The 18,004-nt window shown below is 41.8% G+C and overlaps 1 protein-coding gene across 5 annotated transcripts in view; it reads right to left on the reverse strand.

Annotated features, from left to right (window-relative positions):
* The window catches only part of KCNIP1 (potassium voltage-gated channel interacting protein 1), a 234,084-nt gene that overhangs the window by 127,075 nt on the left and 89,005 nt on the right, over positions 1-18,004 (reverse strand). The window contains exon 2 of one of the 5 annotated variants that reach the window (XM_058848942.1): positions 11,614-11,623. The exons of the other annotated variants lie outside the window; for them this stretch is intronic. Within the exon in view, the coding sequence (XP_058704925.1) occupies positions 11,614-11,623 (10 nt within the window). The remainder of the gene's footprint in view (positions 1-11,613; positions 11,624-18,004) is intronic. 5 annotated transcript variants of the gene reach the window in all.

Consider the following 18,004-nt stretch of genomic DNA (forward strand, 5'->3'; position numbering starts at 1 on the left):
GTGAGAAGGCAGCAGGCTGCACCCAGTACCCGAACTCCTCTGGTACCTCAGTGCTGCTCAGGGGCTTTTTCAATGCTCGTAGGACATGGATCCATGGTGAGACTTGGGCATGTGTCCCTTAGAGGCTTCATCTGTTTAAAGCAGAAAGCTGTGCTCTGGGGCAGGAAGGCATGCCAATTGCTGTAATTATTGGCAATTTATTCACCAACAAGTCCCTATAGGGCAATCTATTAATGTGTAATGTGCCAGCCAGGAGCTCAACTCACCATGTGTAACACAGGGCAATATAAAGCACTGAGACTTCCATCAGAGAAGCTGGTTTGGAGGGCTTGGCACCTCTAACCAGTGAGCTCATCACAAAATAAGCCAGTGAGTCCAGCTTCTGCCCCAACACTGTGGAGCTCCTGACAGCCCCAGTCAGGCAAACCATGTGGTACCTGGAACACCAGGGCTTCCACCAGTATCAGCACTACAGCATCTCAGGGAACAAAGCACAGGGAAGACAATGTGGAGGACTTTTTAGTACTGTGGGGATGGGATTTGGCTACCCCCATCCACAATCAACAGTGGGGGTTTTATTCCCTCCCATTTTTCCTTCTATTTTAATAAGGGGAGTATTTAATGTATTCAGAATAGCTGGAAGACTTACAGGAGAGATGGACAGCAGCACAAAATATCTGTTCATGTTAAGAATGAGAAATAAAAATAATACAGAGTAAATCAATCTTTCTTTCTCCTCATGCTGACCCAGTGGCAGGCAAAGGCTCAGGGGTATATGCTGCCCCAGCCACTGCAGGGATGGAACAAGCATCCAGGCATGTGACTGATTTCCAGAAGTGTTTTTGCATTGTTAGTAAAACTTTAAGCTGAAACAGCAGCTAAAATGAAATCAAGGCAATAAACTACAATTACTCTGCCCAAAGCGATACCAGCGTTAGGTGGGATTGAGCAGAATTCCCTGTGCTGGACATGCTTACAGGCTGGAGGGGAACCTTTTATTATTTCACTATTTCTCTTGTTGAACAGATGCACAGAAAATAGCGACAGCATGCAAAATTCATATTTGTTCATCTCTGAGTTTCCTTTCATATTCTTCTAAATGCAAATACCTGAGTTATCACCTTTCCTATATGTCTTGTCTGTGAAATGAAAACAAGGCTTTCTGCAGGTTTTCCCTGTTGATCCTTTTGCTTTCTCTTTTGTTGGGAATGTTTCTGAATGGAAGGTAACAAGCTAAGGCGCTGCAGAGAAAGCAGTTAACAACCATTCATTCTGTGCAGGCAAAAAAATACAGATGGTAAGAAAAGAGAAAGAAAGAAAATAAGAAGAGAGGACCCACTGTACTTGGATTCCTCTCATGTTTAATCCCCAACATCTTCAATGTTAATCCCCCCATCTACAATGGACATCTGGTACCACAGTGCCAATACTTTGCTTTTATGGTTGACTAATAAATTTTCAGATTTATCTGATGTCTAGAAACTATCAATTAACACTTTGAAATTAGATTAAATTGATAATGCCTTAATTTTTCTGCTGTTTTCTTCCAGACAACATGTCTCCAGAGGTCTGAAACCTCTCCCAGTTAGAACAAATAATATTCTTCATCTCTTATCTTGCTATACCACGTGTGTGTGGGAATGGATGTTTTGGCAACATGTTTGTGTTCAGATTGTGACAAATACACCTGAGACAGCCTGAAGTACATGACTGATGGCACTGTTTTTTAAAACATGATCAACTTTGTGAAATCAATCAATGGAAATTACTGTGGCAGAGAAAACAAGGGAGGCTTTTCTTAAAGTGGGTTGTGTACTGTCACTGCATTCTGGAATGTTTTACTAGTGGTGGAGCAGAGAGCCTGTGACAGCTCATCCCTGTGCCAAGCTAACTTCCGAAAATTCACACTCAGAGAATTAACAATAGAGCACTAAGGACAAACCCAGAAGACATGAAATGATATATGTCATGAAAATAAATCACACAGATGCTCAACTACATCATGGATTTAATCTTTGAAATGAACTTATTTAGGAAGCATATGTGAGAGCAGGAGCAGTCTGTTAGCACTGCTGGCTGACACTGCCTGCTGCAACATCCTCTCCTCAGTATTCTAAGCTAAAACTTTATAGAATGGGGAAAAACTTTTCAGCCTAATGAATTTTTTTTTTCTTTTTGGAAATTTGGCCATAGTAACTGTTATAGATACATTTTATATTGTTGGCTTTTCGCAAATATTAAAATGAATGTTATGTGTATAAGAATGAGAAATTTTGTTGTATTAATATAGTTTTCTTTATTTCTGTTATTGATGAAATTTAGAAATAGTAGTATAATACATACATGTTAGGCTATGGCATAGTATTAAAATAAAAACTGCTTTTGTTTGTATAACCCAAAGACTGAGAAACAACAAAAAAAATATAGCTAGAGAACTCCTGCATTTGTAAACTATCTTATCCAGATGAAGACAGCAGTGACCAGAACTCTGGGGGGAGAAATTTATTGCATTTCTGGTATCAGAGCATGTAAATCTCAATGGCACCAAGAAGACTGATCTATTGGGAAGGGGGCAAGAGAAAACTGAACAGAACACCAAAGACCCGAAGAAGAATGTATGAATATGTATGAGAATTTATGGATATGTAGTAGGATTCTGTTTTTAAGAGACAATCCTTTGTTAGTAAGGGGTGCTCTCTTAGCTGAATGCAGAGACACGCGGCCGTATTTGTATACTTTATTTTTTTCTCCTAATTGTTTTTTTATTAAACTTTTAAATTCTATAAAAATTATGTGAACCTCATTTTTCACAGTAATTCAGTTGGTTTAGTAGATGAAACTACAGAAAATCACCTGTGTTTTTGTTTTATTACAATAACTGGACAATCTCTTTGGTTGCTGAACCTGGGCTTTCCTTTCCCTTGTCTACTGATGTATTTCTCCCTGCTCAACCTGCTTTCTTAAAATTTACAGCCAGGATGCAGGTTTCTACTGTAGCATGTGCTTAACTTGACCACATTTGTACTCTGCTGATGGGAAGGACCTGCCTGCATAAGATGGAAGATCAAGAAAGCTAGTGTCTCTGCTAGAACCAGTGACAGGTAAGGGGAAGTATAAACCACACTCCTTATTTCAGTAATAAAGCTGGAGAACAGCTCACAATGATAAAGGAAGAGCACTTTCCCAATAAAACCAAGGATAAGGGAAGTCTGAAATATTTCTGAGTCAGGCCTTTAGAGCACAAACACAGACTGCTTCTTCAGATAAGACTGCATCCAGTCTGTCAAGACCAAGTATCACATTTACAGACCAACACAGTGGAAATGCCACAGGAATCTATAGATACTGCTAGCCTTAAAGAAGGACTTCTCAGGAAAACTCTGGTGAATGCTTCCCTTCAGCATTCAGGCTTTTACATTTGTAAGCCCAGCTGCTCTGCTTCCCTGTCTGCTGGACCCTGTCATTGACAGAAGGAACCATCATAGCATGGGGAACATATGAATATGCATCACTTCATCCCTAGGAGGTTAAACCAACTGCTATATGATGCCAGAGGAAAGGTAGAAATTTCATCTCCCTTGTTCCTATTGACTTTTTATGACAGATGCCTTAGGATTTCTTTGAAGCAGTTCCCATGAGCTCAAGCCCAAGGAGTGACCTGTGAGATGCATTGTGAGGACAGCCCTAGAGAAATGGCTGGAATCAAAACCCACCTTTGCAAAGGCCTCCCCCTAAAAAAGGCACTCAGTTTTGGACACTGAAAAATGCTCTCCTGAACCTGTGTGAATACAGCCATGGGATGTGCCCACTTCCTTTGTGCTGCCTGGGGTGAGGAGGAGGAATTATCTGAACATTACACTGAGAACCAGGGTAAAGCAAAGTGTACATAAACCAAGCTACAATGTGAACGGCATAAATAACCTTCCTAAAGGCCTGTGTTCAGAAGCAGCCACAACCTAGTTTACTCCTTACATTTGGAAAAACAGACCACAGTAAAAAATAATTTCAAAATAATTTAAAAATATTGCTTTTTTCTACAGCACCACCTAAACAGAGTCCATCCAGCAGCACACAAGTTCCTGGTAAGTAGAAGTCATGCCTGAGGCAGAAAAGGGTCTGCTGGGGGTGAATATCTCCTTCAACCCAGGACACAGTGCCATGAAGTAGCACTTCACACCCAGGAGCCAGAGTTTGCCCTGTGGCCCTGCTAAGGCCAGTAACAACTTGGCGCTGGTCAAGGGCTGTACCAGGGCCCTCACTCTGTCCTGGCGTGGGGAAAGGTTTTGTGCTTCCTCAGTATCATCAAAGCAGTTTGCAAACACACAACTAACAAGAGGCAGTGAAAGAAGCACTGCTGAGCTGCAGATTGCAGAGTTGTGAATGAGATTCATGGCTGTGTTACTCACAGTCATTTTACTCTGTCTTCAATATTTTATTTCAATGTCATAAACACAATTCTATTCATTGTAAAAAACATTTGGGGGGAATGCTGAATTATTTATTGTTTGAAGCAGCCAAACAAACTGGTTGTCAAAACAGATTTTAAAACTTAACACAGAGTCTCATGCAATGAAGTGAGGTTTGAAAGGTGCAGGGTGTGCCTTCTACACCTTGAACTTCTCTCCAAAAAACTGGCTAATGGAACTGCCTTTGAATGTTTAACTTGCAGGTGCTGGTTTTTTTTCTCAGAGCAGGTATATGCCTGCACACTGCAGTGCTCCCATCCCATCCCATCCCATCCCATCCCATCCCATCCCATCCCATCCCATCCCATCCCATCCCATCCCATCCCATCCCATCCCATCCCATCCCATCCCATCCCACCCCGAGCAGCAAAGGCTCTCCAGCAAGCCGTGCCCTCCCACAAGGCTTGATTTGTCCACGGTCCCTGACCTTGCAGAATCAATGGGGTATGTTACACATCGATTGACTGGGTCTATGGGATCTGCCTTTGTAGAAGAGCTGCCTGAGTCTTTTTCAGTGTGTTAGATCCAAACACAGTTTTCTGGGCTGGGAAGCCCAGTACCTGGTGGACAGCAGCTGTCTCCAGAGAACACCAGTGCTAGTGCAGCCCCAGTCAAGCTCTCACCGACATGCACCAGAGCAGTGGTATGCCAGTGAAATTGGTTTAGTCATCTCCAGTCCTGTTACAGATGCTAATGTGAACCACAGCTAATTCTTATTGCTCACTGTGGCCTTCCACCAAATGACTGTAACAAAGAACAGTGTAAGATGAAGGCAAAAAACTTAAGGAGAACTATCATGGATTTTTGCATAAACCATGCCAGAATATACTGCCAAACTTCTCAATTTCACCTAACACCCATGTTACTTGTGTGCAAGACAAGTTGGATAGACCTCAAAGGACCAACAGGTTCATGCAAGCAACAGGTGTTTCTCTGGTCCCCACTCTGAGGAAATACCAGCGCAGAAATGTTGGTCACACCCAGTGCTTTAGACAACCTCTAATGTTGCAGGTCACTCAGCATTTGGACCTGAATGACTGACCCCAGCCACACCACACCAAGATGAGGAACACAGAAACTGCATGGGGGAATACCTGACAGCAACCTGTCTCAACCACAGGGCCCATCTTTTCTTCCATTTGTTTGGGGCAGTCCAGCTGCTGTATGCTACCCTAAAGTAACACTGCTTAATGCTCATGTCTGTAATATTTGTGCCATTTTATTCTTATACATTATGTCTTTGGATGCTGGTGTTTTAAAGATTTGAGTGGATGGACTTGATCCTCTGGCAGAGCATCTGCCCAGGAGTGGGACTAATGGTGGCAGCCCTTCCCACAGGAGTCACTCAGGGGGAAAGATGGAAATCTGCCCCTGGGACAAAAAGACCACCAGCTGCTGCCCTGAGGGTGTTTGCAGAAAAACTGAGGACAGAAAGTATGAAGCTCTGCCACATCCACTCCTCGTGGCTTCTGATCCTCCCATGAGCTCATGGGATCCCCACTGCGAGGGCCCACGACCTGCACCCACAGGTCTGCACAAGGCCCAAGACACTCCCTGAGCAGCAGTGAAATTCTACCTTCTTCTTAAACATTCACACGATGCTATTCTTTCCAAAGCACATTTCAATGTCTATGAGTACATTGAAAATAGCAGAAAACATAGACATAGGATATCAGTCAGGCTTGCAAAACTGTCCCCAAAAAAATCACAGGATCAGCATCAAATCCATTACCAGCTTTTTACCTCACAGCAATTATTCTGCAGGCTTTCACATCTGTCATTTTAAATTTTGTTTTCAGTTAAGATTGACAGAGCCATAAAAGAAACAGGAAGGCTTTAGCATGAAACTGATTCCTGTTTTGAACAGGTCAGGTATCAGAGAGTTGACTAAAAAACAGTTCTCATGCATTTTCCCATTTCCTTCTTGTTACCTTATTTAAACACTTTTAAACATTGTTTTAAAAAAAGGGGGGAAGGTATTTCCCTGTATTTCATTATCAAAGAACTTATGAATTTACTTTTTTGCAATGAAATTATAATGTTGACTTTTTCTTTATACCACAAGGGAATAAAAATATGGAAAAACAAAAGTTTCAAAATATTTAACAGCACAAAATAATGCAACAAAACTATGCATGGAGATACAAAATTACAGTGCTTTCCATCAGGAGGTTTGCATACCTAGGAAAAGATTAAGAGGCAAAGTGCTCTAAAAGGTACAAAAAAAAAAAAAAAAACCAAAACTAGTGAAAAGTTCAGAAAAATGTCATGACCTTGCAAAATCTGTATTTAGCGGGATATAATATTTCCTCTACTCTGCAGATAGAGGTTACGCATTTGGGGCTTTTTGGTCCATCTGGCATGAAAATAATAGCTGTGATTTAACATCACTTTTTGACACTAAGGAAACTGCTTGTCAGTGTGTCTCAATATCTGTTGTGTGCCTGTATGGCCACTCATTGTAAGATATGGCAACAACAAGCACATGTTACACCTTAGAGTAATTTTGATCTCAAATGCATTTTCCTTCACTTTGCTTCAGGCTATTTTCTATTATATGCCAAGTCTTGGAATACAATTGGTTTCAATTATTGCCCAAAAAGGAACTGGAGCTGGAGGTGGCAGAAGCATTTATTGGAGACTGTGCAATAACATGGAAATGCTACACTTGAACTCTAAAAGGGCATTTTTTTTCTAAGTCTGATTGTCAGAAATTGTGGGCTCTTCAGCAGTGGCAGGGAATTGTAACATGAAGAGTAGCCTCATGTTGTGGTACATGGTCTAGGAACATTTTAGAAACTTTGAGGAGAAAAAAAAGTAAATTCTGCACCTGGATGAAAAATTGTTCATTGCCAGCACAGTTTGGAGTGAGGAATTGGATGAAGCTCTCCTGTATCTCTAGGAGGAGTCTGGGCCAGTTGGATATCTGGTCAAGCAAGCTGGATGTGTCAAGAGCAGGAAATAAGAATCCGAGACCCAGCAGCAAGGGCATGCTGGTGTTGCAGAGATGAGGTGGAATCAAACTCCCCCACCCTGCCAAGTGTTCTAATCACTTGTCTAATGGGCTTCTGCCACCACAGGCTAATAAAGCACCTGCCTCTCTACTACACCACACTTATAAGGACTCGAAAATTAAACATTGCTTACATGGCAAAATAATAGTTCCAGCATTTCCAGTAAACTAATTGACATAAACCATTCCCCATCCTCTGCCCATCCTCTGCCTCTTTCAAGTACTTCTCTAGCTTCTCTGCACACATGGCCTTTGCTGCATCTGAAGCTCCCATAAAGTAAAATTCCTTAAACTCATTGTAGTTAGAACACCTGACAGCAACAAAGTATTTAGTCCCTAGACTATGGTTTTGCTCTATAACACTCAGTCAAGAAGAAATTCAGTTTCTGGGAGGCCCCATTATCCTCCTCAAAATATTTCCTGGTCTTTGTTGTTCATTACTCATCTCACTGGCTGTAGAGCTGATGAATTTCAAAGCAAATCCCAGCCCATTTTGCATGGAGAGAGGATGCTGGAATATCACCTGACAATGACACTTGGGGAAAAAAAAAGATGCCATTAGCATTAAATTATCTGCTCCCAGATAATTTCCCAGATGAGTCATGATAAAAGGCTCTGAAACAGTCTCTCACTATTTTTCCATGTGTAACACTTCACTGTACTCTAGACTTGAGGAGCTGTAATTTAACAGGCTTTTATCTCCAATCAGGGCATTGTTTTTGTCATCATGTGAGAAGTGGCAAGGCCAAGTTTGCAAGGCTGGAGGATTAACCTGTAAGCAGCAGAGGTCAGGCCAGGGATCCCCTGTGAGAGCAGGAGGCTCTAATAGAAAGCAGAGCATTGCTGGATGCTGGATAACACCCCAGTCACCTCATCTTGGCAGCACTCAAAGCTTTTTCCTTTGTGAGTGATTACTCATGAGAAAAGCCCATGACTAGGAATAGCTTGTCTAGCCCAGCCACTGGACAATTGCAGAACTGTCCACATGGGATTTTTTTTTCTGAGCCAGACTTCAACCTGCTGTGCCCTTTTCTCCTTTGCCAGCCCCCTCCCAACCCTGCTCCAGACCTGAATTCTGCACAGCTCCCAGACTCCTTCCCCTCCCCTGTGGTTCTGCTGAAGGCTCAGGGGCTGTGGGGAGTAGGATGTCAGCAGCACCCAGGCCACCTTCTCCTGCACAGAAATGTCCAAGACCCTGGAGGAAGGCAGCCCAAGCTGCTGCCCCCCATGCCTGCTCCTCAGCAAGGACATTCAGTGCCCTCCTACCTTCCCATGCTCTGCACATTGGCCTCAGGCTGGGTGAGAGGGGATGGGACTCACACATTGTTACTTTGCAAGCAGCAGGCCTGGAGGTGCTGGAGTCCAAATCCACCTCCTCAACCTCTTGCAGTGAATCTGCCCCACGTCCCCAAGGCCACACTGGGCTGCCACTTCCTCTGGAGACACTTGTCCTCTCACCACTCTTGGGGAAACCCCCAAAACCAACCCTCTTCCAAAACAACCATACAGAAATTAAGAACACAAAATCTTACACCCACAGACAGATGTGAGGATTTTGAAAGAGAATCACTCCTGTGACAGCACACTGTATATCCTGCAGGAGGAATGTCCCTAATTACAATCTCCCAGGTGATGCTGAGTAGCTGCTGCTGAATATACTATGTGAAATTCCCCAGCAAATAGAGATGAACACAGCAAATCCTTGGCTCCTGCTCCATGCCTGTGGTTGGTTATTTTTATTCAGGGTACAAAGACTGCACCAAAATTTACATTTTGCTGCTTACCAAAAGATTTGGTCAAATCAAGAGCTTGTGACAAAAGAAAGTAACAAAACCTTGTTTTGTTTGTTTCTTACTAACTTGTTTTGTTATGACCAAGTGATAAATAGGTATGTGTTAAAGAAAAAAAAATAATTGTGCAATTCATTATCTCTGATGTTCTCATCTCATGTGATTTTGGGTGAGGAGAAGTGACTCAGTGATAGCCATTAACAGAGGGTGTCTCTGATGTGTTTTTCAGTGTCCAAACTGCACATTTGGCTTCTGTTACAGACAGACCCACAGTGCAGGGTGGCCCAACCTCAGCCAGCATACCTTCAGGAACCAGGAGCAGGAATTCAGGTGTCTACCAGCAGTTCCCAACTCTACACCTGCAGCCAACCAGCACTGAGTAGTTCACTGCACAGGGCTGAATTTTGCCACTTCATGTCCATGCAGTGCCAGTGCCACCTGGCAGCAGCTCCTGAACTTCAGTTTCAGTGCTGTAATAAATGGACAAGGGACCTGTACAGATTTGTGAAGGGATTTAACTACCTAAAGCCACAGTCAGGTGACCCCCATACCCCTGCCAGAGGTTTGTATCCAGGCCTGGGAGCAAGGCTCTCTTCTCCCAGGTATCATTTTACAAGTGTATTTTCAGGCTTGACTCTTCCCATTTTCATAGTGAAACACAATCATTAGAATCTTTTTAACTCAGAAACCTCACCAATTTTTCTCTGCTATCCAGATGGGAAAGAGACTAAAAGAATAGTAACACCTGGTTCACGTGGAAGCCTTTTGAAGTGTCAGGAGCTTTTTCAAGCAATTCAGGGTATCTTTTCCCTGAGATATGCCTTCTTCATCTCTGCTACAAGCTGAGCTGACTCCACGAAAGACTGAGTACTGTAGAGCAGGAAGCATTAAAGGATAACACCCTACTTTACAACTTCTTGCACATGGGACACAGCTTGTCCAAGACAGCATCCCTTGAGGGTGGCTCTTGCATCCCTGGGACTCCAAAAGCTGTTCCCATGAAGCCAAAGCAGGAGCTCGGCTCCCATGTGCTACATCTGCTCCCATTCATAGTAATACGTGCCATGTCTGGGTCTATTTTTCAATTATCAGGAATAATACTGAAGTGCTTTTAGCGGAAACAGAGAGAATTACTGATGGCACCAGTAAAATTATTTTATTCACTGAAGCCAGAGACAGCACATACGGTCTTTCAGGAACATTTAGCCTGCCACAGAGATTTTCATTAAAAATAGCATCTAGAGCATTATGCAGTTGGATGCAACTTGAATTGATCTGCCATGGCAAGAAAAATGCTTTCTTCTTTGTGTTTGCCTTCTTAAACTCTGATTCAGTGGAAACAGAGTTTCCCAGGGAGTTCTGAAGTCACTCTTTGTGTTTTGCATGGTATCAAGCTCCAGGGCAGGGAGAGGGAAGCACTGTTCCTCCCAGAGCTTGTCAAAATGCAGACCTAGCATGCTCCTCATTCAGAGAGGCAGAGCACACACTCTGCACCACAGTCACAGCCCTGAGATAAATTCCAATAATGAAGAAGTCACAACAGCAGAAGAGAACTGCCTCCTTGGTCACAAGGGAGATAAGCTGGACAAGAGCAGATGTATAAATCAATGCAATTGGTTTTACAGGGAGATTACAGACAGCAAATGCTAATTTGCAGTGCAGAGGCACATAGAGTGCAGTGATCAGGATAAAATAACCAAGACAGCTTGGAAATTCAATCTTTTATTTTTTTTTAACAAGCTGAAATTAATTTACTTTATTTCCCTGAGGGAATGCATGCTGTCATGCATCTTTTGTTCCCCCCTCCAGAGAAGACATCCTTTCTCAAACCTGCTCTCTCTCTTGAAATGATGCCTCTAATTTGGTGCAACAGATTTTGTGCTGCAGTGAATACCTCCTCCAAAAGCATTGTTCTGAGCAAAATAAAGTATTAGTAATCTGACTCACTGGAAAAGTTTAAATAACTAACTAGACTACATTTGAGCTTGATTCTGGTGATTTTTCACCCACCTGAGAGGGCAACCTCTTACCCACTCCTTTTCAACACACAGAAGTAGTATAGCTTTAGATAGTGTGGAAACCTCCAGGGCCCTGCTGCTCCTGCCCTCCTTTGGGTCCTGGACCTGCCAAGGGTCCCTCTCTAGAACAAGTGATAGATGCTGGCCAGAAATCAACCTAGAGCTGAGGGATATAGATCAGCCCTCAAGCAGGTAAACACAGAGAATCCTGAGCTGTGGTTCCATGGACTGATGCAAAGATATAAGAGAGTTCCAGCTAATACAAATACAATATTAAATGCCTTAGGCCATTTTGACAAAAGTGTTAACATACAGATCAAAATGACCATAAAATATCTTAATTTTTATTGTCCATTATAAAAATGAGCTTCTGGGAAATTATTTTATTTTCTGGGAACTGTGTCCTCACTTCAGAAAATCGCTTGGATGGGAAATTCTTTGCCAGCTCTCTTTTCTAAAGGGTTGTTACTCAGTAACACCTCAGTGAGACTCTGCATGGTTGCCAGGGGATCATCACAGTAAAATGCAAATAGTTTCCTAAATGTATCTGTTACATTTTAAATTCACTCCCAACAACACCCTTCTAGACACAGTTCTGTGTTTCCATCTGAAACCCTTTGCCAACTTTTCCATCATCTGGGAGCTAATCAAGCAGAATGACAGCTATTCCAATGCCAAAGGGAGGAAAAGTAATGATGAGTGTGATGTAGACAGGCACAGACTGTGCAACCTTTCATGCCAAATATTGATCTGCTTATCAAGCTCCACAGCTGTTTGGAAATACAGTAGTTCATCTATGATGAAATTCTCTGTCAGGCCTGAGAAGAAGCTGAGGAGCTTGGCTCCAAGACCTTCTAAGTGAGCAGAGCCTGCACAGGTCTGGCCCTGGACATTGTTTGGCAGCAGCACTCTTGGATAGTGCTGTTGCTTTGGATGTGGAAATGCTTGTTCAGAGGTCTAAAATGAAATTGTTTAGGTAAGTGTGGGTTATAAAAGAAGCAATTAACTGTATTTGTAAGCAAAAGGAATTTATTGTTATGAGAAGAACTGCTATAGAAATCATATGAAGAACTGGCAGTTTTAGCAGAATATACCCACACCTAAAAGGACATAAGCAATAACAACAGCTGCATCTGGGAGATTTGGGAAAATCCAGCAAGTTTAAGATACCCTGGTCAAAAACAGAGTGATGAAAACATAACTTGGGATTGGAGCCATCCTTTTGCAGCTTGCTGATTATGCCATCCCAGAGGAATGTGTAAGCCTTCCTTAGGACTAGAGAGGGTTTTTTTTCATCTGCTCAGATTGTGTTTGATGGGAACAGTTCCAGATTCAGATGTGAGACCACTGTAACCCAGGACTCACAGCTTGTGCTGTGGTGCACAACCATAATGTACTGCACAGGCACAGAGGAGGGCCAGAAATCTCCCTCCTTCCTGCCCTAGTTCTCCTCCAGAACAAGGAAGTTGAGCCATTCTCTGAAAATACCAGTTTCTGAAGGAGTTCTCACGGATGAGCTTAGCCAGGATATCTAACATTTATGCACTTTGATAGTGCATGTGAGTCATCCAGGTTCTTTCTACTCAAAGGAGTGGAAAAGCAATGATTCATCTCCTACCAAAATAGGTGCTCAAGGAAAGTGGGATGGAAATTTGTGTGGAGCTACTTGTCTCTCAGGGAGCTCCAAGAGCTCCTGCCTCAGTAGCCCAGGCATAGCTCAGAACCTTTACATTTCTAATTTATGTAAGACCATTTATGCAGAATTAATACAGTTAGCCCTAGTCTTTGCAAACTGTTCTTGAAGAGCATGGGAAACCAGGAATAAAATGAGCTAACAAAGAACAAGGCAACTAAAAATCCACCTATGTTCTAGAATGGAACTATAAAAAGTTTAGCAGACCCCCCTCTGCATCTGCAAGGATGGGTAGAGCCAGAAGACAAGGAGGCAAAAGTCTTGGTTTTGCCAGCATTTACTTCGGAAGCCCCTGGTATTTTGACTGCTTTTGAGCTAGATTTGATGAAAGTGATCCTACCTCAAGCTTCAGCAAAGGAATATGAAGACAAAGCTATCTGAGGAGGAGTAATGGGCTCAGAACCAAGGTTAATTCAGTAATAGTCCAGAGGTGAAAATTCTGTGCATCACGCTGATGTCCACTAATACTGCAGAGTGTTTACAGCAAAAAGCTTTCTGGCTCCTTGATTTACTCCCATGAATTAGAATACAGGATTAACTTCCAGATTGACATTGCTAGGCCTGCTCCTGAATTACCCCTTTAAGATATTCCTTGACAGCTTGATGGCTGGCCTAGGCCCTTAGCCAGGGTCTGTGTGACAACAGGGCAGAAATCCTGGGGCAAGTCATGCAGAGCCAGATTCATACTCATCTTCCTCAGTGCAGCTGCTGGCTGCAGGCTCACAATCCTGCTCTGCATTAAATGCATAAATCCAACCATTGCACAGAATTTCTCAATTTCATCCCAACTCAAAATTAATTTGAAAGTTAAAACCACTTTTCTCTCTTTTCATACAGCAATTCATGCTTTTCTAAATACTGCACTCTGACCCTTTCCCTCACAAGAGGAGATATTACCAAATTAAAATGATACACAGTTGTTGCTAATAGTACTAATTATTGTTGCTAATTGTAACAGGAAGATGATTAAAAAGTATGCAGTACTCAGAGTTTCTTTGAATTGCCTTTGAATTGCATGAGACTGATTTACATTTCTGCTTAGCATACATGGCACCAGCATGAAGAGCAGTATTTTAACAGTGCTTATGGAAAACATGGGAAAAAAAAGATGCAATAGGACTTACTTGTGCTATCATTGGGAACGCACTTCAACAACTGTAACAAGTGTTAAAAACAACTGCATGGGTGAATAACAACAAATAAATAAACCAAAAAATTCAAGCTCTTACTTTCCAGATTTAAGCTCAAACATTCAGGTGGCTCTCCATTGTCCTTTCCTTTCCCCTTGCAAACAGAATATCTCTTATGGTAATTTTGTTCACTAGATATTGGTTTAACATTGAATTAGTACTGTCTTACACAAGGAAGGATTTGCAAATGGAAGGAGAGATCCCCTTCACCTTCTTAGAACCCATGACTTAGAAACCACGACTTAGGATTCAATACAAAACAGTGAATTCTATTTGGACATGACACTGAAAAAGCTTGCGGGAACGATAAACAATGAACTCCTCCAAAACCGCAAACAATAAACCATTGTGGATTCTTTCCTTGGTAAACAGAGGGAACTTAATCATTGACATAGCTTGAAAAGGACCCTGCTGTTTCATCCTTTGCTATCATATCCTTGTCATGCTAACTCAGTTGAAGAGGTAAAACCAAGCCAGAATAGCAGTACTAGTGAGGCAAGGTATGTACTTTGAAATCTCAGATGATTGTGGTCTCAAATAAGATGTTTTTAATTCCTAATTACTTTGATTTGTTTGGTACTTATCTGTAAGCAGGGAGTGTAGTACAGTTTTGCACTTGTGCTGCAAAAATGACAGGGACATCTCCTCAGACCAACACCTCTAAGTTGATAGCATGTACCAATAATGTGGCACAGATTTCCTTACAGAAGGAAACTAGAACAGATATTTGCCTCTGGAAGGCACAAATAAATTTGGGTTTTTTTAAATAGGTATTTTAGAATCAGGGTGAGAAGGATTCTTAGTAATGTGCTAGCAGGCATTTAGGGCTGGACAGACTGAAACTGTAAGGAACCACCTACTCTATTTTTTGAGCAGCAAGCAGAGTTTTAAGCAAGCAGAAAGACTCACCCATTAGAAATGTATGGCTAACATTAATTAGCTCACTGAATTCAGATTACCATGGTGCTCCAGAAAAATGTGATCCCTGCCCAACTGACTGTATCCCTCATTGTTGATCAATAATGGCCCAGCAGCACCGTTTGCCCAGCATACTAACAGGGGTACAGCCTCTCCCTAAGAGTAAAGCTGGATCAGCTGACATTGTCAAAGTAATTCACTCAGTGAACTTCAATCAAAGTAGGTTTGGGAAGTCCTGTGTTAATTTCCTGGGCTTGCCTGCTTTAGTTTGCATTTTGTATCAGGCTTCTTCGCAACACAACCCAAGTGCTCTCCTATAGAAAGGAAACCCAAGATCCTCTTGAGATAAAACAATTGTTAGAAACAGGAGTTCACACCTATGTTCAATTTTTCCTTTCTAAATTTGATTCCAAACCTCAATCAGTGAAATTAACAATCACATTATTACTTAATTTGTTATCTCTGAAAAGAACAATTTTATCCAGTTCATTCTATTCTTTTCAGACAAAGGAATTTAATTATTTTGTAAAGGATTTCAAACTAGCAGTACTTCATCTCACATCATAATCTCACACTTGAAGAAAAATGACATCACTTGCCCTCCACCAAATGTGTATACATTATTGATTTTTCCAAAGCCTCATGAATAGGGTAGTTTGTAATCATTAAAAATTAAAGAGAATGCTGCTGGCTAGCAAAGAGGAATGGCAAATTTTGCTCTTGGCTCTCTTGTCTTTCCCCTGTAGCAGAGCTGGGACATTTCTTTTAAAAGAGATATGAAAATAAGGAGCATTGCCTCTCTGTGCAGCAGACAACTGCCCAGAGCCCCCCTGGATTACGTACTGTTCCGAGGGAAGCCACTGGAGTAAAGGAGGTGCCCATTGCAGTGCAGCCTCCTGTGCTTGAGCTCTAGGGCTCAGAACAGTTCTGCAAGCTGCTCCCTGTTACTATTCTCCACCATTTTCACTCTGCACTGTGTTTGCCTCAAGAATAACTTTTGCACCCACCAACATACAAGAAATTTACTAAGGAGGTTCATCCTATGGTCTCAGCATAAACTGCTATGGTCCTTTATTATTTCCAAGAAGATTTTTGCTCAGAAGCAATTTAAATGTTTGTAAAGTATGTCATTTCAATAATTATTCCTGGCAGTATTTCATAAGAGCATCGTGGTTCCCCAGCACAGTCAGGTAAATCTTCCTTGTGCCTGTCTTCACCTGCTTGCACACAGTGGCTGCTCCACCAGTCATTACCAACTCTGTAAGTTATGTAGGTCCTGGGAATAATTTCTTTTAAATTCTCTCTTTGTAGAACACAACTCTGGCAAGGACCTGGAATCACAGGCACATTATCTAGCTATTTGTGAGGCCATTTCAATAATGAAACACACATCCCCCTGGAAATTTTACAGCTCAAGAAAATACTTTTAACTGACATTTAAATGTCAAACTACTGTGTTGAATGTTATGGGCATTTCATTGCTCAGCCTAGTTGAAGTATGAACACATCAAATGCTCCTTAACAATCAAACATATTAAAAGTTTATGATCTTTGGTACCTGAAAAGACAACTATAGGTGACATGTTTAACTGGGCTGATGGCTATCTACCTGATTCTGTTGCATGAATACAAACCCAAATACATCTTCAGTGAGCCTCTGGGAGTCTATCAAAACAATTACTTTAAGGATAATACCTTCATGCTTTCTGAAAAAGTCCTGTTCCCAGAGTCATATTGATACTTTTTGCTTTATTTACTGTAAGCCTGCCTTTATCTTACTGGTATCCTATCCTATCCTATCCCATCCCATCCCATCCCATCCTATGTCCTTATCCTACTGGTATCCTAGCCTACTATGTGAAAACTTGCTCTGTTCATCTTAAAAGAGATCTCCCACAGCAGTGTGTTTGTCAGCAGTGCTACCCCATTTACAATCTATATTTATTTTAAATGATCCCTTAGACCTGTACATGTAATTCAGAAAGGGGACCAAGCATTAATCTCTCTGAATTACACCAATATACTGCATTCCAATAAATTATTTTAAGAGACTTTAAAATTAATTGGTCACACTTGGCAAAACCAAGAACACCTCTTTCAAAGCTACAAAAATAGTCTAGATAAAGTTAAGAGTAGATAATAGACATAAAGTACCAAAGCCACCTAGGGAGTAATGCAAGATTCAGATCAATATTTGATGTTCCTAAGCCCATCTCCAGAGAGCCTGCCTTGGCTGTTAGAGAGTGGATCACAGTAAAAGTCATAGCTGTGGTATTTTATATTTGCTAGCATTTACTCATACTGCACAATCATTTCTGGCAGCATGTGTAGTGTGTCAAATTGTAATTTTCATTAGTCAGATTTGCATGGTTACAATTATTTTGCATAATAATATATCGCACATTATTGCATTATTAGCACTATTGGCCAAAACCCCAAATTTCTTGAGCTCACCTAGAACTTGAACTCTCCACACTGGCTACAGCAGGCTTTCACCACATAGCCACTGGTGTGGGGATGGGGAATCAGCTCTGGACGGGACTGATATGTGCAGCATTGACCTCTGCAGCCTCCCCCTTTGGAGGGGGACAACCAGAGAAGGACAACCACAGCAAGAGAGCACTCCTCTCATTACCCTCTGACACCATCTGTGAAGAGGGTTAGCAATCAAGAAACAAACCTGCTTCTTCACCCATGCCCCTTTGGCCTGACAGCTGGAGTGACTGATTATACGGAAAGACAACAAGCACCCCGTTCCAGGAGGGCAGTGACTGTGACATCAAACACCTATGCTGCTTCCCCCAACTCTGACACTTGCAGTCTTTCATTAGAAACATATAGACTATAAGACATTTCATCTTCCTAATCTTCACTGCTATGTAAACATAATTCCTTTCAAATCGGCATATATGCCTG

This window comes from Poecile atricapillus, chromosome 13 (assembly GCF_030490865.1).
Source record: "Poecile atricapillus isolate bPoeAtr1 chromosome 13, bPoeAtr1.hap1, whole genome shotgun sequence".
Classification (NCBI taxonomy): Eukaryota; Metazoa; Chordata; class Aves; order Passeriformes; family Paridae; genus Poecile; species Poecile atricapillus.